The following is a 17071-nucleotide window of genomic DNA, read 5'->3' on the forward strand; positions in this document are numbered from 1 at the left end:
ACAAGCAGAATTTCCTCTGTTATAGAGGTCTCTCTTTCTCAGAATTTTAAGCATCAAAGTGTTGGAATAAAGCTCCCCCCAAAACAGCCCAGTGTGCCACTAATTTATTTTGTGAGGTATCTCCAGTAGCTTTCATGTGAGGGAGGCTTTGTCATGCTGCTACAGACATGGGCAAACAGTGCCCACATTAGGGAGGCACCACTTCCTTCAAGGCTGCTGTGAGAGCTCTTCTTGTTCAGGCAGAGACCAAGCATGACCCAATCCCTCCAGCCACCGCTGTCACCAGAGGTAAAACAAGGACAGGAGCCCTTCCACTCACCAGCATGATGAGGCAACATTAGCAGATTGAAAGCTCTGAGGCCCTGAAATGAAAGGCATCAAAGGCTCCCAAATATTACTGTGAGATTTCTTACTATGATGCAACATGTGCAATAAGAAACAGGCTCATAAGAAAAACAAGGGATATATGTTTTAATTATTATTTTACCATACTTGCTCATCAAATTTTTAATTGTGATTCAAAAGTAGACAAAAAAATAACTTGAAAAATGTAAACTAAGGAGAATGTATTCTTAGGGTTGGAAAATAGTTCTCCAAGAAGAGGTTAACACACTCTCCTGTGGGCTAGGCTCGGTTTGATGTTTGAACTCAGTGACAACCCCCAGTCCATAGTCCCACCAACAGGGCTAATCCGAGGGGGCAGCTGGAGTCTCAGGAAGTACCAGTCACCTCTAAGATCCTCTCTTTCCATCTTATTTTAGAACTGCAACAAAGGAAAGGCAATTTTTCCATGTTCAAAGAGTTTTCCAGATAGAGGATTTTTTCCATACACTCATGAACAGAAGTTGAGCAAAAATGAGACAGAGCTATTACTATACCCACCCAAGAAAACCCAAACTCACTCCTAGACCATATACTGAGCACACTTTTTTCCTGATTTTGATAATTTGTCAAGAACTATCTGTTTAAAACTCCTTCAAATTTCAAGCAAAATTTTATTTTCTATTCCCAATACTTGTATTTCCAGCGTAGGATGGGACAACATAATAACAAATGCATCGACAACACGTTAAAGAACACTTTCATCTTTAGCTTTTCTTCTGCAGTTTATTATATAAATTACGACTTCCAACATTGAGCGCACTCACATTTCAGAACAGAAGCACCAGTGCAAAGAGTGGTTTGTCCAAGTGCAAGGAAGTTACACGTCTCCACTGACCCCAGTGGATGAAGCTCAAATGTAACTCCTCAGTCCACAACTAACAATAGTGTGACCTAAATGTGAGCACGGTGTAGTCAACAGAAACAATGGACTTTGGTTGGGAACAACCAAATACTCTGACAGGACAAACAAGAGAAGAACAATTTGACCTCCAGTAAACCTGTGAATTCACTGGGATTGGAGACCACCCCCATCATTTTTCTGAACTGACATTATTATAAATAAGTGAATGCCACATGTTCTGTTTGATGCTCAGAGCCAATTATCAAACCACAATAAAGCTCCCATGCATGCAGGTACTGTACTCCAGTGAATGCCACAGGCCACCTTTGGCACATCATAGTCAGGACCTGAACACAGAAATAATCCTGATCTGGCGCAGGATAAATGAGAAAGCTTGGAGAGCTTTCCCATCTCCAATGCCAATAATTGTTGCTGAAAATGTATTAAACCAAGACTGAAATACAGCAATCACCTCTCAGTTATACAATACATACCAGACCCCAATTTTAATTACATCCAAGCAAAAGAAATCTTATTCAACCCAGAGACATTAGTAAATGGGGTCACTGCTGTGAAATACAGACCACTGTCAGAAGTAGATATTAGGATCTTAGAAATCTGCATTAATTTCTCTCAAGGAAGTGTTGCAATGTAAAAACAAAATGAGACAATTCATAAATAACATCTTTATTAATGAGTTTTCTTTTTCACATTCTTTAAAGTGATGATCAATTAAAATCTGCATAGTCAAGAGTGCAAAAAAAAATAAATCATATAAGTCAGACCCAAATGTGAACACTACTTTTTTGAAGCAAGACTGGCCACAGTAATAGGAATAAAATAGAAATAAATGGCCAGGGGGATATGGAGGGGGTGGGGATGAGAACCACCAGGAAAATTCTCATCAGTATATTTGTCTATTAATAAAGTCTTCACACAAAGACACACAACACTCATTCACATTCATGTGCACAACAGAATGTAAACTACAGAAGAAAGGTCCTTCCTCTGCTGAATGAAATGAAATAGAGCAAGATTATTTATGTATTTCACTGAGCATTGATCACCTATTCCAACAACATACCCAGCTGGATAACACAAGGTCCAGGTTTCTTCATGCCCTTGTTACAAAAACATTTCAGCCACCATCCCAGAGCCGGAACCAGGAAATCAAGAGTGTTTCCACAACACTGGGAACTATTCTTAACACACACTTTTAAGCACCATCACCTCCCTTCCTTTTTCATTTTTAATAGGATTACCCCTTTCTTTAGTGCTGTTGTTCACAGTTGGTTGGAAGAGCAGGTGAAGAGGAGCCCTCCAAGCCCATGCAATGGCTCAGCCTGTGGAAGTGCAGCACATCTCCACTTCCAGCTTCATTTCCATAAGCACGGGCAACACAGTCCCAAATCCCTCACATCAACAGCACAATGTGACTCTGCAAGTAGAACTTTTAATATTTACACCATCTAGTGATTTAGCTGTGGCTCTCTGCATTACAACCATCATCAGAAAAAGCTAGAGAAAAAACCAAGAGGCACATCCCCTACATAATGGCTGTAGGTAGTAAAGACACACACTGTCCACACAGTGGTGAGAGGCCATTCTTGCCTCCAGTTTGGATTTATGCAGCAGAGACACACTCCACAGCTGAGCATGAGTTTAATTGCAGAATTCTCTATGTTGGTCATTTGGAAAAGCCCTCCAATGCCCTTACACTGAACTGCATCACACACAAACTGGGCTTAATGTTTTGCATGTGATTCTGCAGTAATAAACTTCATTTACAATTTATATTAGTTAGGTTCTGAATTATTCAGATGCACAATCTAGGACTGTGGGGAACTGATCATCAATATTCAATCATACCAGTTCAGGTTTGGGCAAGGAATAAGTCTCATTTATTTGCTTTGTGCCTACAGCCTTTAGATCTGAGATTCAGCCCAGAGGTCAAAAGAAAGTCATTTGTGAAATCAAATCAGTCAGAAATACACTTGCTGCCATGGATATTGGAAACATAAGGCCTAAAGTATTTTAGAGAAGATATACAACAGGAAGAAAAAGGGATTCAGTACAACTGGCAGCAGTTTGTATTTGTACAAGGACAAAACAAACTACACAGTGAAACTCAAACCCATCATAGAGAAATGGTGACTCCAGGGCTGAAACCCCACATTCATTGGCAAATTAGGAGTAAAACTTGCCCAGCACAAGAAAGCACCCACCACAGCTCCCAGCCAGCATCAATGAAACGTGCTGCAACACCCTTTCTTCAAAGATAACCTGCTTTCTCCTTGGGGAGCTAACACTCAAAAGCAGGGAAAAGCATCAGAAACTGGAAAGAGGAACTGGATTTTACCCCAGAAAAAAGTACCCTGGGCAGCCAGCAGCTGCCACACTGGCCAGGTTTCAGGGCAAAACCACATAAAAGAATCCATCTTGTCCTGAAAATAAAACTGGCCAATGAGTGTGAGTGGTAAACTTGCAAAAGCAGCAATGGCAATCCCTTTTTTTACCTGGAAATTTCATGGGCAATTCTTCTGGTAAACCCAAAAAATAATTAAATTGAAAACGGGATATTTAGTGCAGTGGTATTCTTATTTCTTCAGAAAGAAACTGTATTTCTTGTGTCACATCAGGGGTTTAATTCAAGAGACCAGTAGATTAAGACCACTTTTGTCATTAATTCAAGACTTACTTTGGCACAGCTAATTTAGAGTTTTTGTATTTGTGGTAATTATAAGGGCATCACAGTAGATTTTTCCTTTACAATGGAAAATCCTAAAATAAATACAATTTAGTCTTCTGAAAAAACCCACCTTACTCTGATCTACAACAAAACTACATTGCGGCCTGCTTGTGTTTCAGGAAAATATCCCACATATTCAGATCAGCCTCACTAGTTAAGACACATTAAAATGAAACATTTCCCATTAAAGATGCCAAAAACTGGATTTAAATTTATTGCATGACGTTGCATAAGAAAGTGTATTATTGAAAACTGTAAGGCATCATGCAATTATCCATCAGCTAATTATTTATTATTCCTTGAAAGATGGTTATATACTCTAAAGTTATAAAACCAGTTTCAAAAAAGTACATAAAAAATTTAACATAAGCATTAAATATTTTTCACATGTTCATCATTTTCAGCTGTTAAAAAGTGCATTCAAACATACTGTACTGGAAAGTTGCTCTGACCAAAAATGGTGCTGGAGACTCATTAAATTAAAAGCTGCAAAAGGATGTTGCATGGAATTAGAAAGCTCACAGGTTGTGGTATTTAAACTTACAAACTTGCTTGAAATAATTTTGCAATCCTCACACTTACAATTTAGCATCAATGATATAATTAGCTAAAAATGTGTATTTTTAAAATTGAACAGTCAACTGAATTCAAGTTACGTACACTGAGTGATCAGACAAGGAGCAGCCAGGCTGAGCCGTGCTGCCGTGGCTGTGGCAGGGTCAGTTGATGTACTGGGCCATCCAGCGGAACCCCTCCCCGTAGCCTTGTCTCTTCAGCACACTGCACATGAACACCTCCAGGGGCCTGGCATTCAGCTCCTTCAGGGGTGTGCTGCCCTGCAGAGAGACACAAACATCCCTTACAGCTCCCTTATGAGCAACACCTATTCCACACGGACGTTTGCTTCTATGGAACGCCCCTCTTTAACTCGTGTTTGACACTGGAATTTGGAAAATAAATTAATCTAAAATCATAGAATGGGTTGGGTTTAAGGGACCTTAAAGCTAATCTCATTCCAAACCCCTGTCATGGGCAGGGACACCTTCCACTAGGCCAGGTTGCTCCAAGCCCTGTCCAAACTGGCACAAACACACTTCCAGGAATGGGCCATCCCCAGCTTCTCTGGGCCTGACACCTCCACAGAGAGACCTGAACATGCAACCCTCACCTCAGTAACTCGTGTACAAGAACATTATGCATCTTCTCACATGCATCCACACTGGAAAGGGGAAAGTATGTGAAACCAGAATGGTACAGCAAACATGCAAAGAGAATTTTAGAGCTTGTATTTGGTGTTCAGTCACAGTTCCCTGCTCTGTTTGCAACAGTTTTCCAACCAGATTAAAAAAACAAAACATTTGCTACAAATTTTAGGATTGACCAAAGCAAGAGTGCCATGTGCTTGCTTGCCAAAATCAGCACAGTGCAATAAAGCTGCTGTTCAACTGGAGATTCACAGTGGTGTCCATGCTTCATCAAATACATGTGGTGTAAAGACCAGAAAACAAGAGGGCAAAATGCAACAAACAAGAAAGTAAAGATTTGTTCCTGCCTGACCTAAACTATGACTGGCACTGAACTTAAAGGGAGGCACCTAAGAGTGAATAAGCCCAGAGGAATTGCAAGGCAGTGTCCTCAGCAGAGCTGGTCAGCTAATGGGAGCTGTGATTGGAAGCCACAGTGGAACGACTCTGTCAGCTGCAGGAGGTTTCTTTCCAAGGGCCAAGGACATCAAACACCATTTCCAATGCTCACAAGCAGAGCACTGTATTAACTTTACATTAACAGGAGCTGAAGTATCACGAAGACCCTTACTAGAAATCTGCCTTGTTGCTAAGAATGCCAGTAGGAACTTTCTCCTTCCCATCACATACAAACTTAAGACTTCTACAATGGTGTAAATCTATCTCTAAGCTTTAGGTAAATATGTTAGGTAGAAAATTATTAAAGCTTGCACTTGAAATGAGAAAGATTCTATTCAGTTTTCACTCATAATTCACTCTACAACTATAGCCTCTGAAAACTGTTTAAAAATAGTGCATAAGAAAGTCGAAGTACTAAAAACTTATTCCAGATACAAATACATTTTCTCTGAAAAAATGTAGCATTAAATATGACATAAGAAGTTGTAGCAGACATACATTTAACACACACAAAGAGACTCCAGGATTCATTCTATATACTGTTAGTATGGACTAAGTACTTTATAAATTAGAAAAACATTTATTTTGTATAACAGAGCAAACCAGAGTCAACACATAAATAAAGCAAACGAACTCTCTAAGCAAAAAATGTCATTAAAAAAAAAAAAAGCAATACCTTTCCTGTTGTCTGGCCATACAGACCAAAGGTCTCTCGTAACCTCTCTTCACTGATGGCTTCAGGTCTGTCAATCTTGTTACCAAGAATCAGGATAGGCACATTAGCAATAGTTTCATCTGTCATTAGTGACTGCAAAGGAATGGACAAAGGAGGACTGATTAATTTAAAACACACAAGATCAAATCACGACTACTCATTTGCAGGTGACCGTAGAGGTCTGTTGGGTATTTGAGCTTAGTTCTTAGAAATTCAAACTTTCAAAAGCTTATTTAAACTTACATCAAGTTCTTCTTTTGATTCAAGCAATCTTTCATGATCTGCACAGTCCACCAAGAACACAACACCATTAATTGCAGGCAGGTAGTTTTTCCACACTCTGCGAGCTACAGGGAAAATAAGAAATAAAAATAAAGGAAATTATCTCCAAATACAGAGCGATGCACATTGGTAATTAAAAAGCAAGCAACAGGTGTGTGTGGGTTTACTAATTTGATTTTTTTTTTAATTCTTAGCTTATGTTACCAGTCTTTGGAATCCAATTTCATGTTTTACAAAGCTTGAAATAACAGAAAAAAATTATAACTTGCTCTAATGTTATCACTGTTCTATCCCACATGAATGCTGATGTGTGGAAATGTTTTTTTCCCCCCAGGAATTATGTCAACAAAGGTAAGTTTGAAGGTAAATGCAAGGAATTCAAAGTACAGAACTCCTCCTCACAGTCAAAAGTTTCTCCTCCACTGCAGCTCTTGCTTAATCATATTTGTGATTTGTGACAAATGGTGGAGATGGGCAAAAGAGCAGTCAGTGTCTTTTCTGCTGTCCCAGAAGAGTTTGGGAAGTCAGTCTCTGCAGCAGGGCCGTGTTTCTGATTGGAAGCAAACTCCAGCCCAGTTCAGTGAGCTTAAGGGAGTCAAAACACACTCCTACCTTGAGCATGTCCACCCAGATCGAAGGTAGTGAAAGTCATGCCAGCAATTGTCAGCTCTTCTGAAGCTGGAAATACACAGAATTACTCTAGGTGAAGATTATGCAGTGCTTAAGTCTGGCCTTCTAGCACATAGATTTTACTTGCTTTTGGTTCTTTCCAGTATTTTTTATTCAAGGAGAACATAAGAGTAATACATTCTCTCAAAATCAATGGCACATTCATGTATCACCAAAATGTTATTAACCATTAAAGCATGTGTGAAATATCTACAATGCTAAGAAGAGCAGAGTATTCCTACATTATTTATCCCTACATGTTACACAAACAACAGTTGGCTCTGACATCTGGTTTGCAAAAAACATTTTGCATTTGGCATTTAGTTTTCAATACTGTTCAAGGCTTCTCCTCTTCACATCCTTTTCCAGTTTCTGACTTCCTTACTAGACTTCCCCAATTCACATTTTCAACCTGTGTTGAACTTTTTCTCCTGCAGGGTTACCAGGATAACAATTACACAGCAACCTCTGAGACACAAACACTGATTTTCTAATTACACAGAGAAGCTGTTCCCAAAAATTGCAAGCCTCTATCTCTTGCAGCTTCTATAGTACAAACTCTGTGCTTCATTGTTCTGCTTGTTATTCACCTCCTAATTTTAAATATAACACTCTGAACTATCCTACACACATTGTTTTTTTAAGATTACTTGAACTACACATGGATCGCAACCCCAAAAATCCCTTTGTATCTCCCCAGTTACACTGGTGGTCTTATAATCAGATCTGGCATGATCAGATCCTGCTTTTCTTGCAATCCCTCAAACACTTTCTAGCTAAGGAACAGCTCTGTTAACTTACTGGGGTGTAACGTGGGGACGTGTTGGCCCAGTCTGTCATCTTTGAGCATGTGCAGCAGTGTCGTTTTTCCAGCATTGTCCAGTCCAAGAAACACTAGTTTGCCTGATTTCTTGTACAGTCCTAGAAGGAAAAAGGACCTGGTGATAAAACAGTTCAACAGGAGTTCATTTCCAGCCCTAGAGATGATTTTGTTCCTAGGAACAACGTGTTACAGTCACGGTACAAAATACAGACCAGGCAAACTCCACCACACCTTTATCAGTGCCCTTTATCCACGTTGTACAAATGACATTCCCACTTAGCACAAGCCTGCTGCACCAGGTAACATGCAGCTGAGAGGATGCTTGGCAGGAGAGGCACAAATTGCTGTGAATGTGTCAATCATGGAAATGCATTCTGTTATCTTAGGAAAAGCTTATGAGAGAACAGGACTAAATGCTCCCAATGTAGTTTACTCTGCCCCAGCAAAAGGACAGTTCTGCCCACAGGTGCTGGACAGGTGGGCACAGACCCAGCACTAACAGCAGGCTCTGGACCATGGACCATTCTGAACCTGAACTCTGTTTACCTACCTCCAATTGCAGCAAAACACTCATCTGAGACAAAAAAAAGAAAATTCAGACCTCAATCACCATAATACAGAGAAACTGGATTCAACATTTGTGTATAAATTCTTTAATATTGGTTAACATATTATTTGGACAAAAAGTAACTTTCACCCACACCCCCAGGAAAACTGTTGGCTACATCCTGAATGGCATCATCAGGACACTTCTGACACACTTTGTCCCATGTGACAATGCTTTCCTAACAGGCATAAGAAATTTTATTTTCATTGGTTGTCATCTTTACAAAAATGTCTTCTGCCCTTCTTCTCCCCCTCCACTTGCAGCCCCAGAAATGCAACAGTTGCTGTGAAGGAGAGGAATGATGTTTAAAACACGAACACCATATTTTCTTAAATTGGAGATTATCAAAGGGCAATTCTCTTACAACTTGTCAACACTGAATCCTCTGCCAGAATTAGTTTTCACTGCTTTAAACTCATTGATATTCAAAGAAAAACATTAAGATAAATTAAATTTAAAACCAAAAAATCAATCCTGTTCTGTACTGAAAAAAAACCCTCTCTTTTGTAATGTGCTATCCTCGTGTGTGTGTGTTGGGATGTTCAGCCAGCCTTCTGAGGCTGCAGCACTGCAGGGGCAGAGGTGCCTCTGCCCAGCAGACCTTTACACCACTGCTGTTTGCTCACCTCTCCCTCTGCCTCTGAGCTAATCTCAGGGACCACATTCCAGCTGGACATGTTTTGTAACTTGCAGGAATGGAGAATATTCATTATATCTTATTTCATTAATGATCTTTATTACTCCAGGTCCTGCAGAGTGTCTTCACAGTTCTTTCAAATACAACTCTTACTTCCCAAACTCACCTTCTGACATGCCCAAATATATACTAACTATTAAACTATGGAGTGGAGGAGAAAGTGTTAACGTTTACAGAGAAAGAAGTGGACAAACATTGTCATAAACTAACTTACATCACAGGAGAAACTCCAGTTCACACTCACCTTATGAGTTAAATAAAACTCTATTAACTATAGGAAAACAAGAATATTTTCCCCACTCTCAGCCTGCAGATCCAGGAATCTTTGCTCCCCAGTCAGATGTTGCTGGTTGCACCACAACATTCAAGCTTCCCAGGTGTCTTTCAGAGAAACACAAGACTAACAAGCAGCCATACTTCAGCTACTGGCTACACCAAGACCTGGGTTTTTATATATACATACAAATTAAAAAATGCCTCCCAGAAGTATACTTGTGCAAAGGTGTTCTTCCTAAAGTGATCCCATTAGCCTTCTGACAGGACAGCACAGGCAACTGTGGGCAGTTTCCCAAATGTTATGATCTGCCTTCTTCAACTCTAACTATAACTGAGAATGCAAGGAGAAAGTGTTTCTTTTAGAAAAAGAGGGACATAAAAGAGGGAGCTGCTTCAAACTCCTCTGTCTTTCAGCAGAATTAGCCTTTGCTTGCACAGGAATGGAAGAGCAGGCCAGTGTGCAGTAATCACTGTGCAGCTAAGGAAGAAGAGATAAGAAAGATTAGTCAACTTAGTTAAAATTTCACTGGCTAACATTTTGATAGCGGGCCAAGGGTCTGACATTCAGTGCAAAACTTTAAACTTTCAACTGATAAAAGGTAGGTGGCACAGCTTGCTATGACTTCTTAGCTTCAAATGCTTTTTGACCACTTCAATAAAATCCTTTGAACTTGAAAATTGTGTCTTTTACCTATGTGATCTGCAACTTCTGATCCTTTTTTTAGTATCCTAACATTAATTGTATCCTAACATTAATTTTCCTCATGGTTGTGGGGTTTTTTTCACCTTGGACTAATATGGATTGCAGACTTTTTGAACAGGGAATCATTTTCTGAGGCTCTTGAGCAGATGCCAGTGAAGTTTCACATTAATTTCTGAGGCACAGAACAAAAAAATCACAGAACAACGCGCTGCTGAACATGAGAAAGGGTTTCCATATCTGACACTAATTTTTTGCAGACAGCCCCTCCTATTTGGATTCTGAAATGATAGCCTCACATGCAAAAGAACTGAATTAAAATAACTGAGTTCAGTTCTTTATAGCAGAGAAAAATCAGGAGAAGACCCATAAAAGCCAACTGAATTACTCCAGCTTAAATAGAGTATGATTAGAAAAGTTTGACTTATTATGATCATGAAATAAAATGTATTTTTTTTTTCAAGAAGGATTAATGTAAGATGGAGTGGAGAGCACATTCTGGAAATGCTCAGTATTGATAAGTGAAACTTTTGTTTGAGTATTGCTGAATATACACCAAATTAAATATTATTATTTACCCAGCAGTCTTATTTGAAGATAACAGAGGTGAACAGATATTTTACACAAGAATAGCAGAAAGGAAAAGCCTCAAACAATAATGACTTACCTAAAAACTGCAATACACTACTGAAACCACTGTAAATCCAATCAAATAGGAACATATCTGAATCTTATAGTCTGAAATAAAGAGAAAACATAATGCATTTCAGTTCTATCAGAACAGCACATTAAGCATTGTAAAATCTTTATAGGTAACAAAAATTATTTTAAATCCTGTGTTAAAAATAATAAAAAATAGTTTTGGTAAACTGTATCATAGAACAGTTAAATGACAATAGCAAAGATTTTTCCCTCCCTTGGGAAAACACTACAAGAACAGAAGTATTTGCAAGAAGTAAAAATAATTTTATTCAAAGCACAATTTGTTGAAGGTACGCGATTGATTCACTGAAGATTTTAAACAGGATTTTCAACTGGGTAAAGGTGGCACTTCAGAGAGGGCACTAGAGGGATATCAGTGCAGATTTAGGGCTCCAGCCACCCCTGGGAACTGCTGGGGTTCAAAGCAGAGGCAGTAAGAGGCAAAGAAGTTTTGCAGAGTTGAATCTAGAGAAGTTTGATACCAAATAAATCCTTGTCCACACAGAACCTGTCTGTTTGGCCTGTCATGGAAAACAATTACCTAGCACAAAGCACTGGAATTACCCTTCAAAGACAGTGACCTCCTGTATTGCCCTGCACAGGCTGCCACAATTCAAACCTTAAATGCAAAAGTTTTGTTAAAAAAAACCCACCAGACCCCCCTATTTCCCACTGAATTCCTTCAGCTTGGATTCAATAACATAAAACTGAGCTGAGAGCCCACACTAGGTTCATTAGTAGCCATGAGTGATTAATTTCCTAGCTTTCATCTTCATTTCCTCATTATCTAAAGCGAGGATAATGATAGAATCATTGGGGTTGAAAAAGACCTCTAAGACCACTGAGTCCAACTGTTAGCCCAGCACCTCTGTGTTCAACACTTAAACCAAGTCCCCAAGGCCACATCCACAGGACTTCTGAGCACTTCCAGGGGTGGTGAACCCAGCACTGCCTTGGGCAGCCTGTGCCAGGGTAGGCCATCCTTTCAGTGAAAAAATTTTTCCTAATGTATAATCTGAATCTTTGCTGGCACAACTTGAAACTGTTTCCTCTTGTCTTGTCACTTGTGACCCGGGAGAAAACACCAACCCTGACCTGGCTACAACCCGTCAGGGAGTTATAGAGTGATGAGGTTTCCCCCTGAGCCTCCCCAGCTGCTCCTCATCAAACTTGTGCTCTAAAACACACTGAAAGCACCAGTTTGATACACTGAACTGTGAGCATTTCAGTTCTCTTGGAGACTAAAGGGCAACATCCTTAGAAATCTTTAGCCAGCTAATTCCTACTGGACTACACGAGCCCTGCAGACACTGGAGTCTGACTGCCCTGGAAAAACTGGACTGCACTGCTGAACACAGCTGGCAGAGGCACCCACACTGCTACAGCTTCTCACCACACTTGTTTAGAAGCTGCAGGGCTGCCTTGGGGCATCACAAGAAGACTTCAGGGCAGCTCTGAGCCCAGAGCACAGCACACAGGAGTCAAAACACAGGTCTGAACCAGCCCAAAAATCCAAGCGTCCATCACAGCAACTGCACTCATGACAGAGTTTCTTTGCTACGCAACAACAGAGATCATACAAAGATAATGTGGGAAGAGGAGTGGATATTTAAATGACCTTTGCTTGCACTGGAACAAAATCTGTTCAGATGATGAAGCACCAGGTGTCTTGGTTTCGCCACAGCTAACCCTTAAACCTTTAACCACGTCTACATTGCTCTGAACAACACAGCAGCTGCAACAGGCACAATTTTTAAGAATACCAATCAAATATGCTTGTCAATGCATAAACACTCAGTTACACAATGTCATGACTGAAACTGTCCCTTGCATGGCTAAAAATCAAAGGTCAAGAATAAGCAAACATGGCAGAACACACACGTCAGCAGATTTATTTATTGCTTGAGCAAAATACCAATCGAGAAAAGCCTCTGTGGGGCTTAGGGAAACGATCGACTCAAATAACCTGCAAATCAGGGCAAACAGCGTGATGTAAGAGAACTGCTCAGATTACTGAGGTGAGAATAACTTCAGTGTTCAGTTGTATCAACCTGTTCCATCTATTACACTTAGGTTTATAAAAAACATCAACCAAAACAATCTTCATGAATTACAGAAAAAAGTTTAAGGGGTGAGATTCAAACGATTAATCTGAGAACAGGATTACTCTACAAACACAGCTGAAGTGGCATTAATACTGGTTCAATTTCCATCACCATAAGAAAAGTGGTGCTGGAAACAGAGCTACCCAAATCCTCCCAGAGCAACCTCCCTATCAGCTGGCAGCAGTTAAAGGAAAACATTTTCAAAATGGGAAAAAAATGGACAGCTAATTGCAAAGGCACACAGGTAATATTTGAATAGTGATATTAAATCTACTCTTATCACACAGGAAAAGTAACTTTATAATTCAGAGCTGTGTCAAATCAAAGCATTACAAAACCAGAGTGGCTCTGCTCTGGTTTCAAGAGTTGCTATGCTGAGAGCAAATTCAGGGAAGAGCTCACTCTGTTCAATATATACACACTCAAACTCTCAGGCTCATGTTAAAAACACCACAAAAGCAGAACAATGAAGACTCAGCAATCACTGTTCACAAGCCATGATGGAGAAGAAGGTACTATTTTAATGTTATTTGAAGGGCTGATTTGAAAATAATCCACTGGAAGCAGACAAAAGCTTTGAACAAAAAGCTGTGCTGGACCAAGACAGTCTTTTGATACCAGCTACTTTTACAGACATCACCAACTCACTGTGTCTCCACTGCAAAGATACCGAAGTTAACTTTCTAGTATCACTTCAGTGACACATGTCTACCACTGAAAAACATCCCCTTCAACCCTGGTCGAGGTTATTTCATCAGCCAAGCATCACCCAGTAACTCCTGTGGAGCCAGGTCCACCACTCCACAGACCAAGAACAGGGGTTCACTAACTGAGAGAGAATGAGGAATTCCCCAGCGGCTCTGCTAACGCCGAGCCAGCCTCCTGAAGGGAAAGCTGCTGACAGCATGGACTAGCAAGCAAACTCCCTCACACCTCTTTTATCTTCTGAAAACTAGGAAATTTTTTCCTCCTACACTCAACTTGCTTTTTCTCTAGCTAAAAATTTATCATTTCACTTCCAAACCTTAGGACAGTGCTCATTTCTTGCTCATTTCTGAAGACTTGTGAAGTTAAGATAAGAAACAAATATCAGGGTTTTAAAGAGCGTTTTAAATGCCTTTATGGAACAATTAGGAAACAGAAACCAGTGACACCCAAGTGAACAGCTCCTGCATGAGCTGGGAACACACTGCGCCACACCTGTGGGGGGACTGTCAGCAAGGGCAACAGAAGAAATCTCAGTCCAGCCTGAGAGCACAAACATCAGTTTCAGCCATAGTTCAGTCTGAAACCACAACCTGCAAGCAACTGCTTAAAGCCTACTGCTAACAGTGTATTTTTAGTTTTTGAAGTAGGATGGAAACATGATAACTTGAAAGTTACAATTTCACACATGATCACCATACCATTATAAAATATTACCACAGGCAACCAAAGTTAAAATCCCTAGGAAACTCACTGGATAAACTGAGATTCTACAACACAGTTTATTCTTTGATTCGAAACTGCACTTGGATGTTGTATTTTTAAGACCTAAGGAAAGGCATATCAGAAAATGAGGTAAAAGCATAGACTTTCTTAAAGTATTTTAATAATTCTTTGCCAGCAACTCAGTTTTGAGACAGTTTACCTGTGGAGGCAGCACTAGAACACCCGAGCTCCTGAGGGCACCTGACACAGGTTTAGGCAGCCCCGGCCCACAAAGCGCAGCTGTCAGAGCAGCACATCCCCGCTGCAGGGCTGCTGCACCGCGCACCCGCTCAGGAACTCAACCCTTAAAAGCAGCAACTTCTGAAGACAAAACAATACTCCACACAAGCACTGCCAGGTCGGCACAACGTGGCAGACGGCTGCCCAGGGAGGCCGCAGGGCACCTGCGGGTTACGGGGTTACCCAGCGCACCTCAGCATCGCAGACCCACGGAGGCAGCGCTGCTGGGGACCCGCGGGCACCGGGGCAGCCGCACGGAGCGGCCGCTGCCGCCAGCCCCCGGGCTGCGCGGGGGGAAAGGAGAGGGAGGGGACAGGAGGGAAGGGAGGGGAGCGGCCGCCGGGAGCCCCTCGCTGCCCGCGGCCCCGCGCAGGCCGCGGCTGGTCGGGGCGCGCAGGGACCCCCGGCCCGGCCGGGGAGGACAGACCCCTCACCGCCCGCCCCGCTCACCCACCGCCGAGCCGAGGTGCTCCGGGGCTCGGGCAGCACCGACACCGAGGACACCGACCGACACCGGCCCACAGCTGCACTCACCCGCGGCTGCGCCCGCTCCGCCCCCCGCGGCTGCTTCCGCCACCGGCACCGCGCCGCACACGCTCGGGTGGGCTCGTCCGCGTTCGGCTGGACTCGGCTCCGTTCGGATGGGCGGGCGTGGTCCCGACCGGGCTGCCTTCGGCTGGGTTCGGCTGGGCTCGCCCCGGTTCGGCGCGACTCGGCTGTGTTCGCCTGGGTTCGGTTCGGCTTCGCTCGGCTCCGCCCCTCCGCGTGCCCGCCCAGCCCCGCCCCCGGCCCCGCCCCCTTAATCCGCAGCGCCGCTCCCGGAAGTGCCACGTGTCCGCAGTGCGGCTGCGCGGGCCGCCCGGCAGTTCCGGTGGGTCCGTCCCCCCCGCCCGGGCCGGCGCCGCCACACGGGCGGCTCCGAGCGCTCCCGGCCGCAGCATGGCCCAGCCCGGCGCTTCCCCCGGGCCCAGGCCGCCCTTCGCCCCGGGGCGGCGGGGCCGGGGCGGCGGGCAGAGCGCGGGGAGGGGGTGCCGGGGACGGCCCGTTCGCTGGGTCACAGCCGGCCGGGCTCGGTAGGGCCCTCCCCGCGGGCCGGGGCTGGGCTGGGGAGCAGAGGAGCGGCTCTGCCGGGACCGGGGGCGGCGGGCGAGGGGCTGTCGGAGCGGGCCCGGCCCCGAGTGCGCTGAGGAGGGCACAGAGCGGCGCGTCAGGCACCGTAAATCTCCGTTCTGATTTATCCCGATGGCAGAAGTAGCGCACGGGGTGTTATTTGTCTGTCGGTATGAATGAGAGTCAGAGCTGCCGGGCCGTCCCTCAGCCCGGGGGGTGACACGGGTGACACGGCCAGGTCTGGCCCTTTGAACCGGGCTGTACATGTGGCACTGTGGTTATCGCTGAGCTCAGCCCGCGGCGCTGCGGGCCTTTCTTATCTTGTCATTCTCGTAAAGCCGGCATTATCTGGTTCTGTGTGCTGCCAACTGGGAAAGCCTTGATTGCTTTATTCCCCTCAAAACGTATTTCTTTACAACGAGATGGTGAAGGTGAAACTGAGCTTACCAGCCAGTGTTTTAATATAGGAATAAAAAATTCAGGGCCAGCCTTGTCTGTGTGTCTGTTTTCGTTGCATGTGTGCAAATCTGTGCTGATGGAAGTGTCTCCTGATTTCACATACACATCCTCTGCACTTGCTTCCTTAATTATACACTTGTGTGTTTCAGTAGCTGTGCTGCATCATAAGCAGTTCAGTTGTAATGAGATCTTTTGATTTTTCTTCCCCCTCCTCCTGCACAGTGTGTTTATTGCTTTTCTTCAAAGTCATCAGCAAAACGACAATTTGCAATTAACTGTGTAGTTGCTTCTAGGGTCAGGAGAGTGGGAAGAGTATGAATATAATGTGGAGAGAGAGGCTGTGTCCTGGAGAGCTTATGGTCTGAGCAGAGCCTGTGCAAAGAGAATGTTAGCTAATGGAGTGAGTGAGTGGGATGATTTACAGACTGGCATTGCTGTATGTTTGCTCATTTCCCTCGTGTCAGACTAAGCACATAATGGAAGTCATGGAGAGGCAGCCGAGAAAGAGGAATTTCAGGCTGTTCAGCTGTCAGGTGTATGAAAAATAAAGAACTGAAATGTAGAGTTATGCAAATCAAACAGTTGTTACGGTATGTTAG

The 17071-nt window shown here is 43.1% G+C and overlaps 1 protein-coding gene across 4 annotated transcripts; it reads right to left on the reverse strand.

The window, feature by feature from the left end:
- Nucleotides 1–1087: 1087 nt before the first annotated feature.
- On the reverse strand, nucleotides 1088–15665 carry SAR1B (secretion associated Ras related GTPase 1B). 4 transcript variants are annotated; one of them, XM_039701333.1, is made up of 7 exons: nucleotides 15438–15665; nucleotides 11054–11124; nucleotides 8085–8204; nucleotides 7227–7292; nucleotides 6576–6679; nucleotides 6294–6425; nucleotides 1088–4810 (listed from the first exon to the last, which is right to left on the reverse strand). In XM_039701333.1, exons 2-7 carry the CDS (start codon nucleotides 11106–11108, stop codon nucleotides 4694–4696), a joined length of 594 nt encoding a protein of 197 aa, XP_039557267.1. In that variant the 5' UTR covers nucleotides 11109–11124; nucleotides 15438–15665; the 3' UTR covers nucleotides 1088–4693. The 4 variants fall into 4 exon arrangements, with proteins under 4 accessions (XP_039557267.1, XP_039557268.1, XP_039557269.1 ...); XM_039701334.1 differs by having other exon boundaries at nucleotides 15358–15665; XM_039701335.1 differs by lacking the exon at nucleotides 15438–15665 and adding an exon at nucleotides 15354–15435.
- Nucleotides 15666–17071: the final 1406 nt, after the last annotated feature.

This window comes from Passer montanus, unplaced genomic scaffold, assembly GCF_014805655.1.
Source record: "Passer montanus isolate IOZ18808 unplaced genomic scaffold, ASM1480565v1 scaffold15, whole genome shotgun sequence".
NCBI lineage: Eukaryota > Metazoa > Chordata > Aves > Passeriformes > Passeridae > Passer > Passer montanus.